The 12052-nt window shown below is 57.7% G+C and overlaps 6 protein-coding genes across 6 annotated transcripts; 3 read left to right on the top strand and 3 right to left on the bottom strand.

The window, feature by feature from the left end:
* Window positions 1-119: 119 nt before the first annotated feature.
* On the bottom strand, window positions 120-2371 carry SETTUDRAFT_106911 (uncharacterized protein; the record flags this gene model as incomplete). Its single annotated transcript, XM_008025429.1, has 2 exons — window positions 120-2133; window positions 2199-2371. The coding sequence occupies 2 exons, from the start codon at window positions 2369-2371 to the stop codon at window positions 120-122; spliced, it is 2187 nt and encodes a 728-aa protein (XP_008023620.1).
* A 1373-nt stretch (window positions 2372-3744) lies between these two features.
* SETTUDRAFT_148650 (uncharacterized protein) lies at window positions 3745-5194 on the top strand (the record flags this gene model as incomplete). Its single annotated transcript, XM_008025428.1, has 4 exons — window positions 3745-3843; window positions 3922-4020; window positions 4119-4315; window positions 4436-5194. 4 exons carry the CDS (start codon window positions 3745-3747, stop codon window positions 5148-5150), a joined length of 1110 nt encoding a protein of 369 aa, XP_008023619.1. The 3' UTR covers window positions 5151-5194.
* Window positions 5195-5235: 41 nt separating this feature from the next.
* Window positions 5236-6154, bottom strand: SETTUDRAFT_168204 (uncharacterized protein). Its single transcript, XM_008025427.1, has 4 exons — window positions 6028-6154; window positions 5908-5979; window positions 5745-5852; window positions 5236-5690 (listed from the first exon to the last, which is right to left on the bottom strand). Exons 1-4 carry the CDS (start codon window positions 6055-6057, stop codon window positions 5646-5648), a joined length of 255 nt encoding a protein of 84 aa, XP_008023618.1. The 5' UTR covers window positions 6058-6154; the 3' UTR covers window positions 5236-5645.
* Window positions 6155-6350: 196 nt separating this feature from the next.
* Window positions 6351-7721, top strand: SETTUDRAFT_27049 (uncharacterized protein; the record flags this gene model as incomplete). Its single annotated transcript, XM_008025113.1, has 2 exons — window positions 6351-6459; window positions 6574-7721. The coding sequence occupies 2 exons, from the start codon at window positions 6351-6353 to the stop codon at window positions 7719-7721; spliced, it is 1257 nt and encodes a 418-aa protein (XP_008023304.1).
* A 337-nt stretch (window positions 7722-8058) lies between these two features.
* SETTUDRAFT_27048 (uncharacterized protein) lies at window positions 8059-8393 on the bottom strand (the record flags this gene model as incomplete). The annotated part of the gene is made up of 2 exons (XM_008025112.1): window positions 8059-8267; window positions 8357-8393. The coding sequence occupies 2 exons, from the start codon at window positions 8391-8393 to the stop codon at window positions 8059-8061; spliced, it is 246 nt and encodes an 81-aa protein (XP_008023303.1).
* A 494-nt stretch (window positions 8394-8887) lies between these two features.
* SETTUDRAFT_160162 (uncharacterized protein) lies at window positions 8888-9654 on the top strand (the record flags this gene model as incomplete). The annotated part of the gene is made up of 4 exons (XM_008025426.1): window positions 8888-8921; window positions 8991-9081; window positions 9354-9546; window positions 9613-9654. The coding sequence occupies 4 exons, from the start codon at window positions 8888-8890 to the stop codon at window positions 9652-9654; spliced, it is 360 nt and encodes a 119-aa protein (XP_008023617.1).
* Between the last annotated feature and the right edge of the window lie 2398 nt (window positions 9655-12052).

Below are 12052 nucleotides of genomic sequence, written 5' to 3'. Positions count from 1 at the left end.
TTGGTTGTGTTCTTTCTTTCTTTCTTTCTTCTTTCTTCGTCTTCTTCTTCCTGTTGTTGTTCTATCGAACGCCTGCGCTGGAATCGTCAATGTGTTCATGAGAAGAAGGAAGAGAAAGTCTAGAAAGCATCTTCGTTGGGACAGGCCGTAACGTCATGGCCCTCACTCTCGCACAGGGCACACCATTTATCTGGGTCGGCAATGGCGGCGCCCTTCGGGGGGACGAGATCGGAGTTTGAGGTGTCGAGAGAGGGGTTGGGCAGAGGGGCGGTTGGGGCGCTGCCGGGCGCCTTAGAGGGGGTAAGAATCGAGGGGCGACGGTCTGAGACGGAGAGACTGCGGAGACCCTCGATGACGACGTCTTTGTTGTGGCGGGTGTGGTCGTCGGCTTGGGAGTAGGATGAAGCGTCACCGCCCATGGACGAGCAGTTGAGGATGTCGTGACCACCTGTCTCGCAGATCTCGCACCACAGATGACTGCTGTTGGCGGATGACCGGCCGTCAGACTCTGGCATGATAGCGAGAGCGGGGGGCGTGTCGTGTCGAGAGTGCTGTGCCGAGTCCTTCCAGTTCATGACTGTGTCTTTGGAGTCGCGCTCTGATGATTTTACTGGGGCGGCTGGAACTTCGGTCATACCGTTGCTGATCATGCTGTCGCGCTGCTCGACGAGACCGAGCTGACTCTTGAGCTTTTCAATCTCACGCTCCAGTTCCTCTTCTCTATATGCTTTGCGTTCTACAAGGCCACGGAGTTCTTCTTTTTCGCGCTCCAAGCGTTCAACGTTTGCCTTTGCTCGTTGAAGCTCTTCAGCGTCCACAGAGACTTGTGCTATGGGTGAACGGACGCGGTCATCTCCACCAGAACTCAAGGAGTGGATAATAGCCTTGAGTCCTCGGATTTCGTCGTCTCGTTGCTCAACTTCTCTTTGCCCTGGGCCTTGGGGCGCATCGACCATTGCGCCCGCGCCCTTTAGGGCAGCAGCCGCCTTTTCGCGCTCGCGACGAAGTTCTGAACGGCCACGCTCCACTTCACCTCGAAGGAACTCGACTTCTCCTCGGGCCTCTGCTTCGCCTCGTCGTGCGTCTTCCAGGCCTTCTTCCAGCTCTTGCACGAGTTCCTCCAATTGCTTCAACTGCATGGCAACAGTCTCGACATCATCGCTACGAGACTGGTATTCCCGCAGCTCTTCCATCAGCTCCTCGACCTTCTTTTCGTATACGCGCTCCGTCTCGGTGCTCGCTAGTTCAAGGGTATCAATAGTACTCCTGAAGTCGGAGCGGTGTGCGTCAAACTCGGACGTGAGCATGGCAATCTTCTCGTTCTTCTCGCGGAGAAGTGCTTTCAGTTGCGCTATATCACTGGGCTCGTTGCTTCCATGCGCCGATCCCATATCCATTCCGTCTTCTGGTATCAGGCTCTGGATCTCGGCAAGACTGGCCTCCATCTCACTCAATGACGTAGCCTGCTCTTTAAGCTGCCTTTCCCGCTCATCCAAGAGAGCCTGTAGACGCTGGACCTCTTCATTTGGAGCCGAGCCGAGCCGCGAGCCCGGGCGGCGGTGTTTGTAGCTGGATATGGAGTCATTGCTCGTGCGCGCGGCGCCGACCGGAGTGGTCTCGAGGTCTTCATCAATAGTATCTTGGTGGTCAACGCGAGAGCTGCTCCGCGAATAGGTTCGCTGGGGGCCTGGTGTTCGTGGTTTTTGCGGAGGGTGAACCTTGGGCACGGGACTGGCAAAGCGAGGAGGGGCCGGGCTTGCGAAGCGCGGGGGTGCGCCGATTGCGCTCTTGGAGAAGCCAGAGGGTGTGCGGGCGCCGTTGCGTGCGGGCGCCGCACTCAAGCCTGACTTCTGACGATACGGCGACTCTGCGCGTGCGAGGGAGCGGCCCAGGCTGGACTTTGCTTGCGGGCTAGTCGCGCGGACGCCGGGCCCGACGGACTGGGAGAATTTGGCCCTGTGGGCCTCAGGACTGAAGTTGGGCTTGTCGGTGGTGGAAAGACTAAAGTTGGGGTACGACGGGGTGACGGGTTCGGGAGCAAAGTCAGACGAGCCTCCTGACACCCGTTTCTGCGCGCGGTGGACGGGGAGGAAGATGCCGGAGCCGGGGACCGAGGTGTCGAAGTACTGGGTGCTGCGTGGTCATGGTCAGTACAGACAGGCGGGCAGGCAATGAGGGGAGGGTTGCGCTATGCGTACCCGTCGACTGCGCCGTTGTTCTTGCCCCGCGCCGCATATTCTCTGCTGAGTTCGACTCCGGCGAAGACGCCTTGCTTGCCGCGAATGCTGCCGACAAACTTGACGACGCCGACCATGCCTCCAGGGACATCGACCGTGTCGCCGACATCGATGTCCTGGCCGTCTGCGCCCATTCTGCTTGCTGGTGAGGAGCCGCCACCGACTAGTGCTGAGAGAGAGGCTTGCCGTGCCATGTTCCTGCTGACGCTGGCATTCAGGTTGGGCGATGAGGCTGTGGGATGCAGCGTCGGTCGCGCTCCAAGGCGCCTGGGAGTTTGCGGGTAGGCCATGCCGGACCGTTGTGCTGGCAGGGTAGACCTGTTCCGAGTAGCACACGTCAGGTAGGACTAAGGACGGTGTTTGTTTTGATAAGAGGGGAGGGGGGATTGCAGGGGTCCGGGCAGCCAAGTCATGAGCCAGAGTAAAGCGTGATTATTTAACCGACCGCGGCCCAATGAATGGCGATCTTCGCATTTAGGGGGACTGCGTCTCCTATTTGGTCTGCAAGACGGCCGTATACTCGACCTGTGTCTTCGCGCCGGCCGTCTTCTTGTCATGTCTCCGTGCCGTGTCCGGGCTCCCGCCTCACGGCACGCAAGCTCTGTCTGTACCTGACAGCACCAGCACCGCCCAACAAGGCTTCTCGAGTAATGCATCCACGGTAGCGACGCCGGGCCAGTAGGTGTGACGGCGGGCGCCACGGCAACAGCTTTGCTATTTTCGCATGACAGACGGCCCATCTCTGATGGATTCGATTGGAGAGAGGGCGCCGGCGACTGTGACACCTCAGGGGCCGGGCAAGGTGGGCAAGGTGGGCTTGCCATCAGGTGTCGGCACGCAGCAGAGTCGAGCCACTTTTCCGGGCAAGGGACCTGAGTCGTCGCGATCAACGACTTTTGACACGCTTGTCCTGGACCAGCAAGAGGACGACATTTGCAGCAGGCAAACTCTATGATGAAGTCAGAGCCGCGCCCTTGTCCATTGACCCGCAGCATGGTCCCTGCACCCGAGCCTTGGGCAAACGCGTGGGCACGTGAGGGGAACCGACCCGGGTAAACGCTCCCACATTTCCGATATACCTCTCCCTGGCCATGCACAAGGTTTCGCATCGGGGCACGCTGTGGAGGGGAGGGGCACGACTGCATTTCTTTGATCATCATATCATATGTGAGCGGCGCTACGACAGGCATGCTGGTTTCACTAAGTACTGCAATCAACCGCCACGCCGAACCCGTGGCTGTGGGAAGAAGCAGCAGGCATGCACACCCATCCACAAGCATACTAATGTTACTGCGCCAGCGGAAATACGTCTCCATCGGCGCTGCATGGCCTCTACGGTATCAACTATCTCGCTGCGGCTGCGGAGGCGACAGCCACTCCCGGCCCGCCGAGACAAGTCCCCCCATGTTGGGGAATTGCCGAGGCCCAACGGTCGGTGATGCTCAACCGCGCACTACTACATGGCTATGCGCGCGCCTGACATGCCCTCTCTCCACGCACACCCACCATGGCTGGCAACGTTCGGCAGCCCATCGACGTAGCGTCTTTGGAGCGCTACATCTCTGCTCATGTGCCCGAAATCCAGGTCCCGTTGGACGTGAAACAAGTATGCATGCCCTGGACCTGTTGAGCGCGATATAACCAAGCCGGATGATAGAAACATGGTTTGCTAATCAAGAAACAGTTTGGATATGGCCAGTCGAACCCAACCTACCAGCTGACGGACAAGACTGGCAAGAAATATGTTCTGAGGAAGAAGCCTCCGGGCCAGCTGCTATCCAAAGTATGCGCCATCACCATCATCATCACCACCACCACCACATAGCAGCCTTGTTTTCAAAAAAAAATGCACACGAAGGCTGACTTGACGGCTGCTCACAGACGGCACACAAAGTCGACCGCGAATACCGCATCATCCATGCGCTGGAGAAGACCGACGTGCCCGTTCCACGAGCACTATGTCTCTGTCAAGACGAAAAGGTCATTGGCACCGACTTCTACATCATGGAATTCCTCGACGGCCGCATCTTCGAGGATCCCGCCCTTCCCAGTGTGACTGCTGATGAACGAACCAAAATGTATGACCAAGATATGCCCTTTTCTTCCCCTCAACAACATCCAGAAAAATAAAAGACGGACAAAAACAAAAACTCACATTGGGTCACACATGTTTAACAGGAATACTCACTCTCTCACAGGTGGCGCTCGGCCATTACCACGCTGGCCAAATTCCATCGCGTAGACCCAGCCTCTGTAAACCTAGCATCCTACGGCAAGCACTCGGGCTTCTACAGCCGCCAAATCACCACCTTCAACACGATATCGCAGTCGCAAGCGGCAGCCCAGGACAAGGAGACGGGGGAGCCCGTCGGCAAGATCCCGCACCAAGACGCCATGGTATCGTTTTTCACCGACCCCAAGACGCAGCCGCAGGACCGCGCCACGTTTGTGCACGGCGACTACAAAATCGACAATGTCGTTTTCCACAAGACGGAGCCCCGCGTCATTGGCATCTTGGACTGGGAAATGAGCACTATTGGCCATCCGCTGTCTGACTTGACCAACGTCCTCGCTCCCTATGTCACCGCCTCCAACGAAACTGCAATGACGATTGGCCGCGCTCACAAGGGCTTCCAGCCAGGCGCCACCCCGGGCCTGCCCACCCGCGACCAGCTGATTGCTTGGTACTCGGAAGTCGCCGGCTGGGATCCCACGCCCGACTTTACCTGGGGCGACGCCTTTTCCACCTACAGGCTTGCCATTATCATGCAGGGCATTGCCGCCAGGTATGCTCTCCGCCAGGCCAGCAGTGCTCAGGCCCAAGAGTACGGCCAAATGACCAAGCCCTATGCCGAGATTGCGTGGCAACTGGTGCAGGAGTTCAAGAGAGGTCAGGGAAAAGCAAAGTTATAGATAGTTCCTTGCCACTTGTCAATATAAACTCGACTATTGCAGCGTAATAGATGAGGCGAGCAAAAGATCGACTTTCTCTAAGTGAGCTGTTGAATTTCTTGATTCTGATGCTGATGATAGTAATGGCTATAAGAACCCTTGGCGCTTGTTTTCATACATTGACCATTTTTTGCTCAGATCCAACCATGTATGCCCTCCCAAATGCTGAATGAAGTGATGCTCAGTGTGGTATCATGGGGTACTATGTCGTACGGTGGATATCGACCATGTCCACATCGACGTTCCGCAAGAAAAAAAATGTCCTCGGTAGACGTAAAGTGCACCGGACACGGAGGGCAGTGGAAAGGGCCTAATGAAGTATGCCCGTCTATCACCACTCCCTCAAAGGCCTAATGTGCTATGTAATCGTCTCCATAATCTGTCCTGTCGCCTTGCTCTTGTCACGGTCCGGTTCAACGGCGTTTCTGTGTGGCGTTTTGCGGTCGCGACAAGTTCTTATCGTCCGATCTTGGGCACGTCCTGGTTGATTCGGTCGAGTGCCTGCAGCGCGAATTAGCGGGTGGTAGACACGTAGAGGGCTAGAGGGAAACGTACTTCGAGCATGACCACGGCATTTCCTCGAATGACAACCATGCCGATGCGGACCTTCTCACCGCCGGCCTTCTCCTCCAGCGCATCGTCCAGCACAATGTTCAAGTAGACCTGCACAGAGTGAGCTTACTTTTGAAGGTTTGGGGGGGCATCGGAGTATACATACATCGTACCCACGGAGGATACCCATGACTTTACGGCTGCCATTGAGCTGCACGAGGACGCGCTTCTCGAGATACTTGTGCAAGTTAGCAAGAGGTAACTTGGATTGGTGTTCCAAACTCACCTTCTTGAGCTCGGGCTGTGCTTGCGGCATGTTGGCGACGGAGATGCACTTGTGGGTTGCGGTGTTTCTGCGCGTGCGGCGAGTGGTTGCTTCAGGTGGATACGCTCGTGTTGGTCGTGTAGGGGCTTATGTCGCGCGTGGTGTTCACGAGCAAGAGCGTTGCGCATGGTGGGATAGGTAGCTCCAAGTAGGGCTTTTTGCGGAGGGTCCGTGCACAGGCGGCAGCAGCGACATGTGAGCGCGACCTGGCTGCCTTTCTCAACATTCCACACGAATTTGATGCGACCGACACGGCGCTGGACAACAGACCCTCGCCCACAGTTATGAAACGATCCGGCTCCACGCGCGTGGCGCGCAAGATTGGCAGCTATGACGACGACGACTCCGCAGACAGCGCGAACAACTCCCAAAGCGAGGTCCAGAAGCCTACAGGTTAGTCGCAAAATGTCGCAATTGCAAGCCTTTCTGACGTTGGGGAAACTTGCAGCGAACCTTTTCAGGCCCGTCTGAAAGCTGGCGAAGGCTCCGTGCTAACTGGCCTTGTAGTCGTCAAGCGGCCTGCGCTTGGTAAAGCAAAGAAGCGCTCTTCACTGAGGATTTCCTTTGGTGGTGGAGACGAGGCGAACGATGGCGATGAATCAAGCGACGCAGTTGTGACTCCAAAGAAGGCGAACCTCAGTCGCATAGCCCTAGAAAAGAGCGCACAACTACGCGCGCGCTCGCCTCTGGTATCCGAAACAGCCAAGCCGACGGAATACAGCAAAGACTATATTGCCGAACTGCGCAACTCGACCCCATCAACACCTAGAGACTTGAAAATAGCCGACGAGGAAGAGGAGGAACCTCGGGCCCTGGACATTGCCTCCAAGTTCGGACCCATCGCGTCGCTCGAGGCCTCGTCCGCAATCCCCACAGAAGCCGAGATACAGGAAAAGAAGGCGCGAAGGCGACGGTTAGCACAGGAGGAGAATGCGCTTGACGACGATGACCGGGCCTGGGCATCTGACGACCAGGGAGAGGACGAATTCCGGCAGCATAAGAATGAGATTTCTCTTCGACCAAAGGAAAAATGGGGAGAGACTCGTTTGGTTCACGACGACGAAGACATTGCGGAAGGATTCGACGACTTTGTAGAGGATGGCAAAATATCCCTTGGTCGCAAGTCAGAAAAAGAGGCACAGCGACGACGGCGGGCGGAGATGGCGGAGCTCATCAACGACGCCGAGGGAATGTCAGGAGATGATGGGTCGGGCGACTCGGACGAAGAGAGGAACATTGCATTTGCTGCAGCACAAGCACGCGCGGGACGATACGGTCAGAGGATTGAGGACGAGGAAGACGGCACCAAGACACCGCCCCGAATCACGCCTCTACCCGACTTGGACGAAGTGCTCCAAGGCCTCACAATCGACATACAGTCGAGGAAACAAAGAAAAGACATGATTCTGCAAAAGATGCAAGATCTCAACGACGACAAGACGAGGATTGAAGAACGCAAAAAGTACCTTCAAGAACAGCTACAGAAGACTGGCGACGAGTACGAAAAGATCCGCCAGGAATCTGGACTTCCGGCGCTGCCTGCAGATGGCGGAGGTCGGCTTATCACAGAGAGAGGACTGGATAGCCTAGGCACTACACCTCTGGCCGGTACACCTGTGCCCGGCCTATCCAGCTCCAACTCAGATGACGAGTAGTATTCCAATTGCAATTCAAGGGCTCCTTTTTTTGGGGGGAGTGGCCGCAGCAGAAGAAAACGTCGGGCCTAGCCCTCCTCCATGTAATAGTACAATTCCCCTTTTTCCCCCCATCCAGATCGTGCCGTAGTCTGCTCCCTGACGCCGTGAATCCTTGCGCCATAATATAAAAGCAGCATCTGCGAGCCGCGAGCCTTATACGTCTCCAACTGCCTGCAATGCCAGTCTGCCACCAGTATGAAGGTAAATCGTACAGCGCCCTTGCCTCATCTTCTCCTTGTCTTCCTCTCCTTATTCTTTTTCTTCTTCAACACATTTCTCGCAGTCCCGCACGCCTTTACTTATTCTCATCCAGCTCCTTCCACACCTTCTTGATCTTGTCGCGCTTCTCCTTGGCAGCCTCGCGGTTCTGGCGCGTGCGCTCGAGCCGGATGCCGCGCAGACACATGTTGACCTTGTGCTTGGCGTCGGTGCAGTTGCCCGTCACTTTCCACAGGAACCCGTGGGCGTGGCATTCTTCCAGCGCGGCTACCACGTCGGCGCAGTCTGTATGCCCGTTGCCATGCGCCCGGTTAGCGGGGATTTCGATGTTTGCCGGGGAAGGGGAAAGGGAAAGGGAAAGCGGATTTACGCACTCTTTTGCACTTCTTCCGTGTGCAGATGCGGATGCATGGTGTATGCAGAGTGGGATGTCTGGGCCCTTCGTCGTCGTCGTCGTCTTGTGTGGCGTGGATGTCTGGAGATGGGGATGGGGAGGAGAGAGCCAAAGTGCTAATTGGCCCATCTCATTGGCTCGACGGCAAAAGATCTCGTGAACTGGGGGGAGGGCGTGTTTAGGTAACGTCCGAGCGCTGAGCAACGCCGCCGCCGTCGCCGCTTTGCCCTGCGATCAACTTGCTCTTTTACCAGAACCGATTCGCGAGTGGACATCTCAGCTTACGCACTTTTGCAGATTGACTTTGTTTGTTGCAACGGCGGGTTGCCACCGCCGTTGAGATTCGAAGCATCTGCGTTTTGCCATCTTTGTTCTCTCCTCCGAGTTCCCCGCAACCCAGAGACAACACAGCCAGGCTTCCTCTCTCTCTCTCTCTCTCTCTCTCTCGCTCTACCTCTCTGTCTCTCTGCTTCTCGCTCTCACCCACCCACCCAACACACCAAAATCCAGCATGGCGTCACAAGCACAGCTCAAGAAGCAACAAGGTGAATCAAAGACAACAACTCTTCATACATGATTTCACAAAGCATCTAACGAGGAGAAAAAAAATGTAGAGCTTCAGACAACATACCAGAATTACAAGAATACGCTACAGACGATAGCGTCCAAGATTGGCGACATTGAGCAAGAATCCGAAGAGCACAAGTAAGTGAAGTGTGCTTCAGAAATTTGGTCGTGCATGACCGCATGACCTTTTGGTTCCCCTCACCCCCCCCCCTCTCTTGGTCACACCGCTTGTTGGAAGCGATTCAGCTCTTTTTGTCTTGTCTCCCCAGGGACCCCCCTCCCTCGGTGATGTCTGTTCTGTTGCATCTGGAAAAAGCAAAGAATGGGGGAAAAAAAAGAGGGGAGCCAGGCTGCTTTTGGCCCGGGCGATAGAGTTATCACACGGAAAATGGTGACTGACTGTGCATTAGACTGGTGCTAGAGACGCTGCAGCCACTTTCAGGGGATAGGAAATGCTTCCGCATGATCAATGGCGTCTTGACTGAGCGGACGGTCAAGGAGGTGGTACCGATTCTGCAGACGAATTCAGACGGCCTCAAGAAGGCGCTCGACGAGCTGGTCAAGCAGTACAAGTCCAAGCAGGATGAAATGGAAAAGTGGAAGGTATGTTGTGCATTATTGTTACATTTCCCCAAAAGGAATAGACAGATCTGACTTTGGGGCTTGCAGAAGAAGAATAACATTCAGGTTGTCCAACAACCTGGGCAATAGAAGCCCCCCGGATCATGCGGCATGACTTTGACAGGGAGGGTACACGACGTAGGCTTGGAGCCACCGGGGGTACGACCGACATGTACGGCGGCAGAATTTCGGCCATCGGAGTCAGGTCAGATGAAGATGGGCCCTTGCTGGAAGGTTGCAGTCGTTGCCGATCGCAGTGTAGAGCCGCGATAGAGTGTGGCTTGGTGGACAAATTTTGCACAGCATGCCACCATAAGACATACGGCACCTGTGCCTCTGGAAGATTCGAGACCCCAGCTGTGAGCAAGTATGATGGTAGTACCGTAACTCAGGCAATGATATGTGAAGCTCTCGGCATTGGCGTCCATGAGCAGACTCGGTACGTACAACGGGTGGTCAAGCAAAGTCGATAGCACCGGCCCCCCACACGCCACACGGTGTATCCAAGGCGGAGCTGGGTACTCGGTCAGTCAGCAAACTGAATCGTTAGCGAAGACGTTGGGTTCCTAGAGGGATCTAGCAGCTAGGCAGCACGTGCTCGGCACCGTGGGACTCGCTGCACGATGAGCTGTCGAGTTGGCCCAAGTCGGGCTGACGCACTGATCTGCGGCCATGCTCCCACGGCCATGGACACGTAGCTCATAGGCTACCGGCAATTGTGTGGGCAAGCAGCAGGATGAACGGTGAGGTTCTGCTCCGGGAGCGGCTTAGCGCAAGCGTCATGTAGCGGTGGGGGGGGAGAGTGAAGCTGAGAGCAAGGCTGCATGCATGCACTCGCGCCCAACAAGACGAGCATATTTGACAACGACACATGGCGGGGGCGATGCTACTGGGAGAGGGCGCGCGGGGGGGAACCGGGCCAGACACGGCTGCGCACACCAAAAGGAACATGGATTGGCAACGGCAGGGGACTCGGCACGACGAAGGGTATACGCCGCACACGGACGGGACAAGAGCTAGAGGCAGGCGGCGTGTGTGTATCGAGCCATGTGGGGTCTGAGGAGAGCCAGCACCAGTGGTGGATGGGGCCAAAGAGGGACGGAGAACGTGGGATTGCGTAGGGCTGTCGAATGAAAGGTGGTGGCACGGCGTGCATACATGGAGGATCGCCGGCTAGCGCATGTAGTAGTTTGCAGGCGTGCTCTGACGACATGCGGGTGGGAGCGCGGGCGCAAGATGGGGGTGAGGTGGTGGTGGTGGTGAGGTAAGTATGGAGTAGTATGTAGTAGGCGTGGTGCAGGGTGTAGGTGTACTGTAGTGGCAGTAGGCAGAAGTCCGGCTGGGCAAGGCTGTCGTCGGAAGGCGCGAGCAAAAGGTCCGGGGCGGGCCGGGAGGGGGAGAAGGGCAGTGGGCGCTGAGTGGCGCGTCGGGTGGCGAGGCAGGCGCAGTGCCAGGACGAAGCCACCCAGTCTCTCTCCGCCTCTCCGCGCGCGCGCTACACCCCAAGCCCAAGCTTTCCCCCATCTCGGGCGCTCAAAGCCTCCCCCCCCTCCATCTTCTCCTCGCGCTCCTATTGGCAGGCGCGTCTCCCACTGCTCACCTCCATCGCGACCGAAAGCGCAACCGCTCGTGGAAATCCCATTGCCAGCACCGCCGCCAGTCCAGCGCCCGGATTACGCCCTTGACTCGACCCGCCCCGTCGCCCTGTCGCCCTGCCCAGCGTCCGCCTGCATAGCATCGCACTGGCACCGCTAGCCCATCGCCACGCCCAACCGCCAGCGTCGCACAGGCTGTCGCGCCGCGCATCGTAACACGCCCGCCCTCTCTCGCCCTCTCTCTCGCCCTCTTGCGCGCGCGCGCCGTTGGGGCCTGTCTGCCCGTGTGGGTGTGGATGTGAGTGTGTGAAGCCAGCCAGCCAGCGAGCAAGCCAGCAGCAGCAGCAGCCAAGTAAGTGCGCCAGCATCCAGGCAGTCGAGGAGCCAGCGAGCGAGTGAGCGAGTGAGTGAGTGCTGGGGCGTGTCGCAACCGCCTTCCCCCTCGCGGTCGCGCCTGCCACCTCTGCCCGTCGCTCCTGCCCGCTTCCGTCGGCCGTGGGCTCACGCGTCGCACCTGCACCTGCCTCGTCGCCGGCTGCCCGTCTGCCCGTCTGCCCGTCGTCGGTCGGGGCCGCGCGCACGCAGGCTCGGCATGGGCGCCCTCGCGCCGTCCATCCCATCCCATGTATTCACTCGGTCGCTGACGGACAAAGCAGTTTGCGGCCCGCCCACCTCTCCACTCGCCTGCGCGCCCACTCTCCACTCTCCCCTCTCCACTCTCGACCCTCGGTCGCAGCCACCCTCGTACGTCAGTCAGCTGCTTCCCAGGCCGCCTGCACCTGTTGCATGCCACTAACCGTTTCCCTTGCGCAGCCTCCTTGTTACACCAGTGACCCGCAGCCTGCAGACTCGGCCGCCAGCTCGCCCCCCCCCCCCCCCCCCCCCCCCCCCCC

The sequence above is a fragment of the Exserohilum turcica genome (assembly GCF_000359705.1).
Source record: "Exserohilum turcica Et28A unplaced genomic scaffold SETTUscaffold_14, whole genome shotgun sequence".
Taxonomy (NCBI): Eukaryota; Fungi; Ascomycota; class Dothideomycetes; order Pleosporales; family Pleosporaceae; genus Exserohilum; species Exserohilum turcicum.
This window is presented reverse-complemented; position numbering and strand designations above follow the sequence as displayed.

Coding starts and splice junctions, on each gene's coding strand:
- SETTUDRAFT_168204 (XM_008025427.1), bottom strand. CDS start 6,057: ATGCCGCAAGCACAGCCCGAGCTCAAGAAG. Junction 5,980..6,027: donor CACAGCCCGAGCTCAAGAAG/GTGAGTTTGGAA, acceptor AACTTGCACAAG/TATCTCGAGAAGCGCGTCCT. Junction 5,853..5,907: donor GTATCCTCCGTGGGTACGAT/GTATGTATACTC, acceptor CACTCTGTGCAG/GTCTACTTGAACATTGTGCT.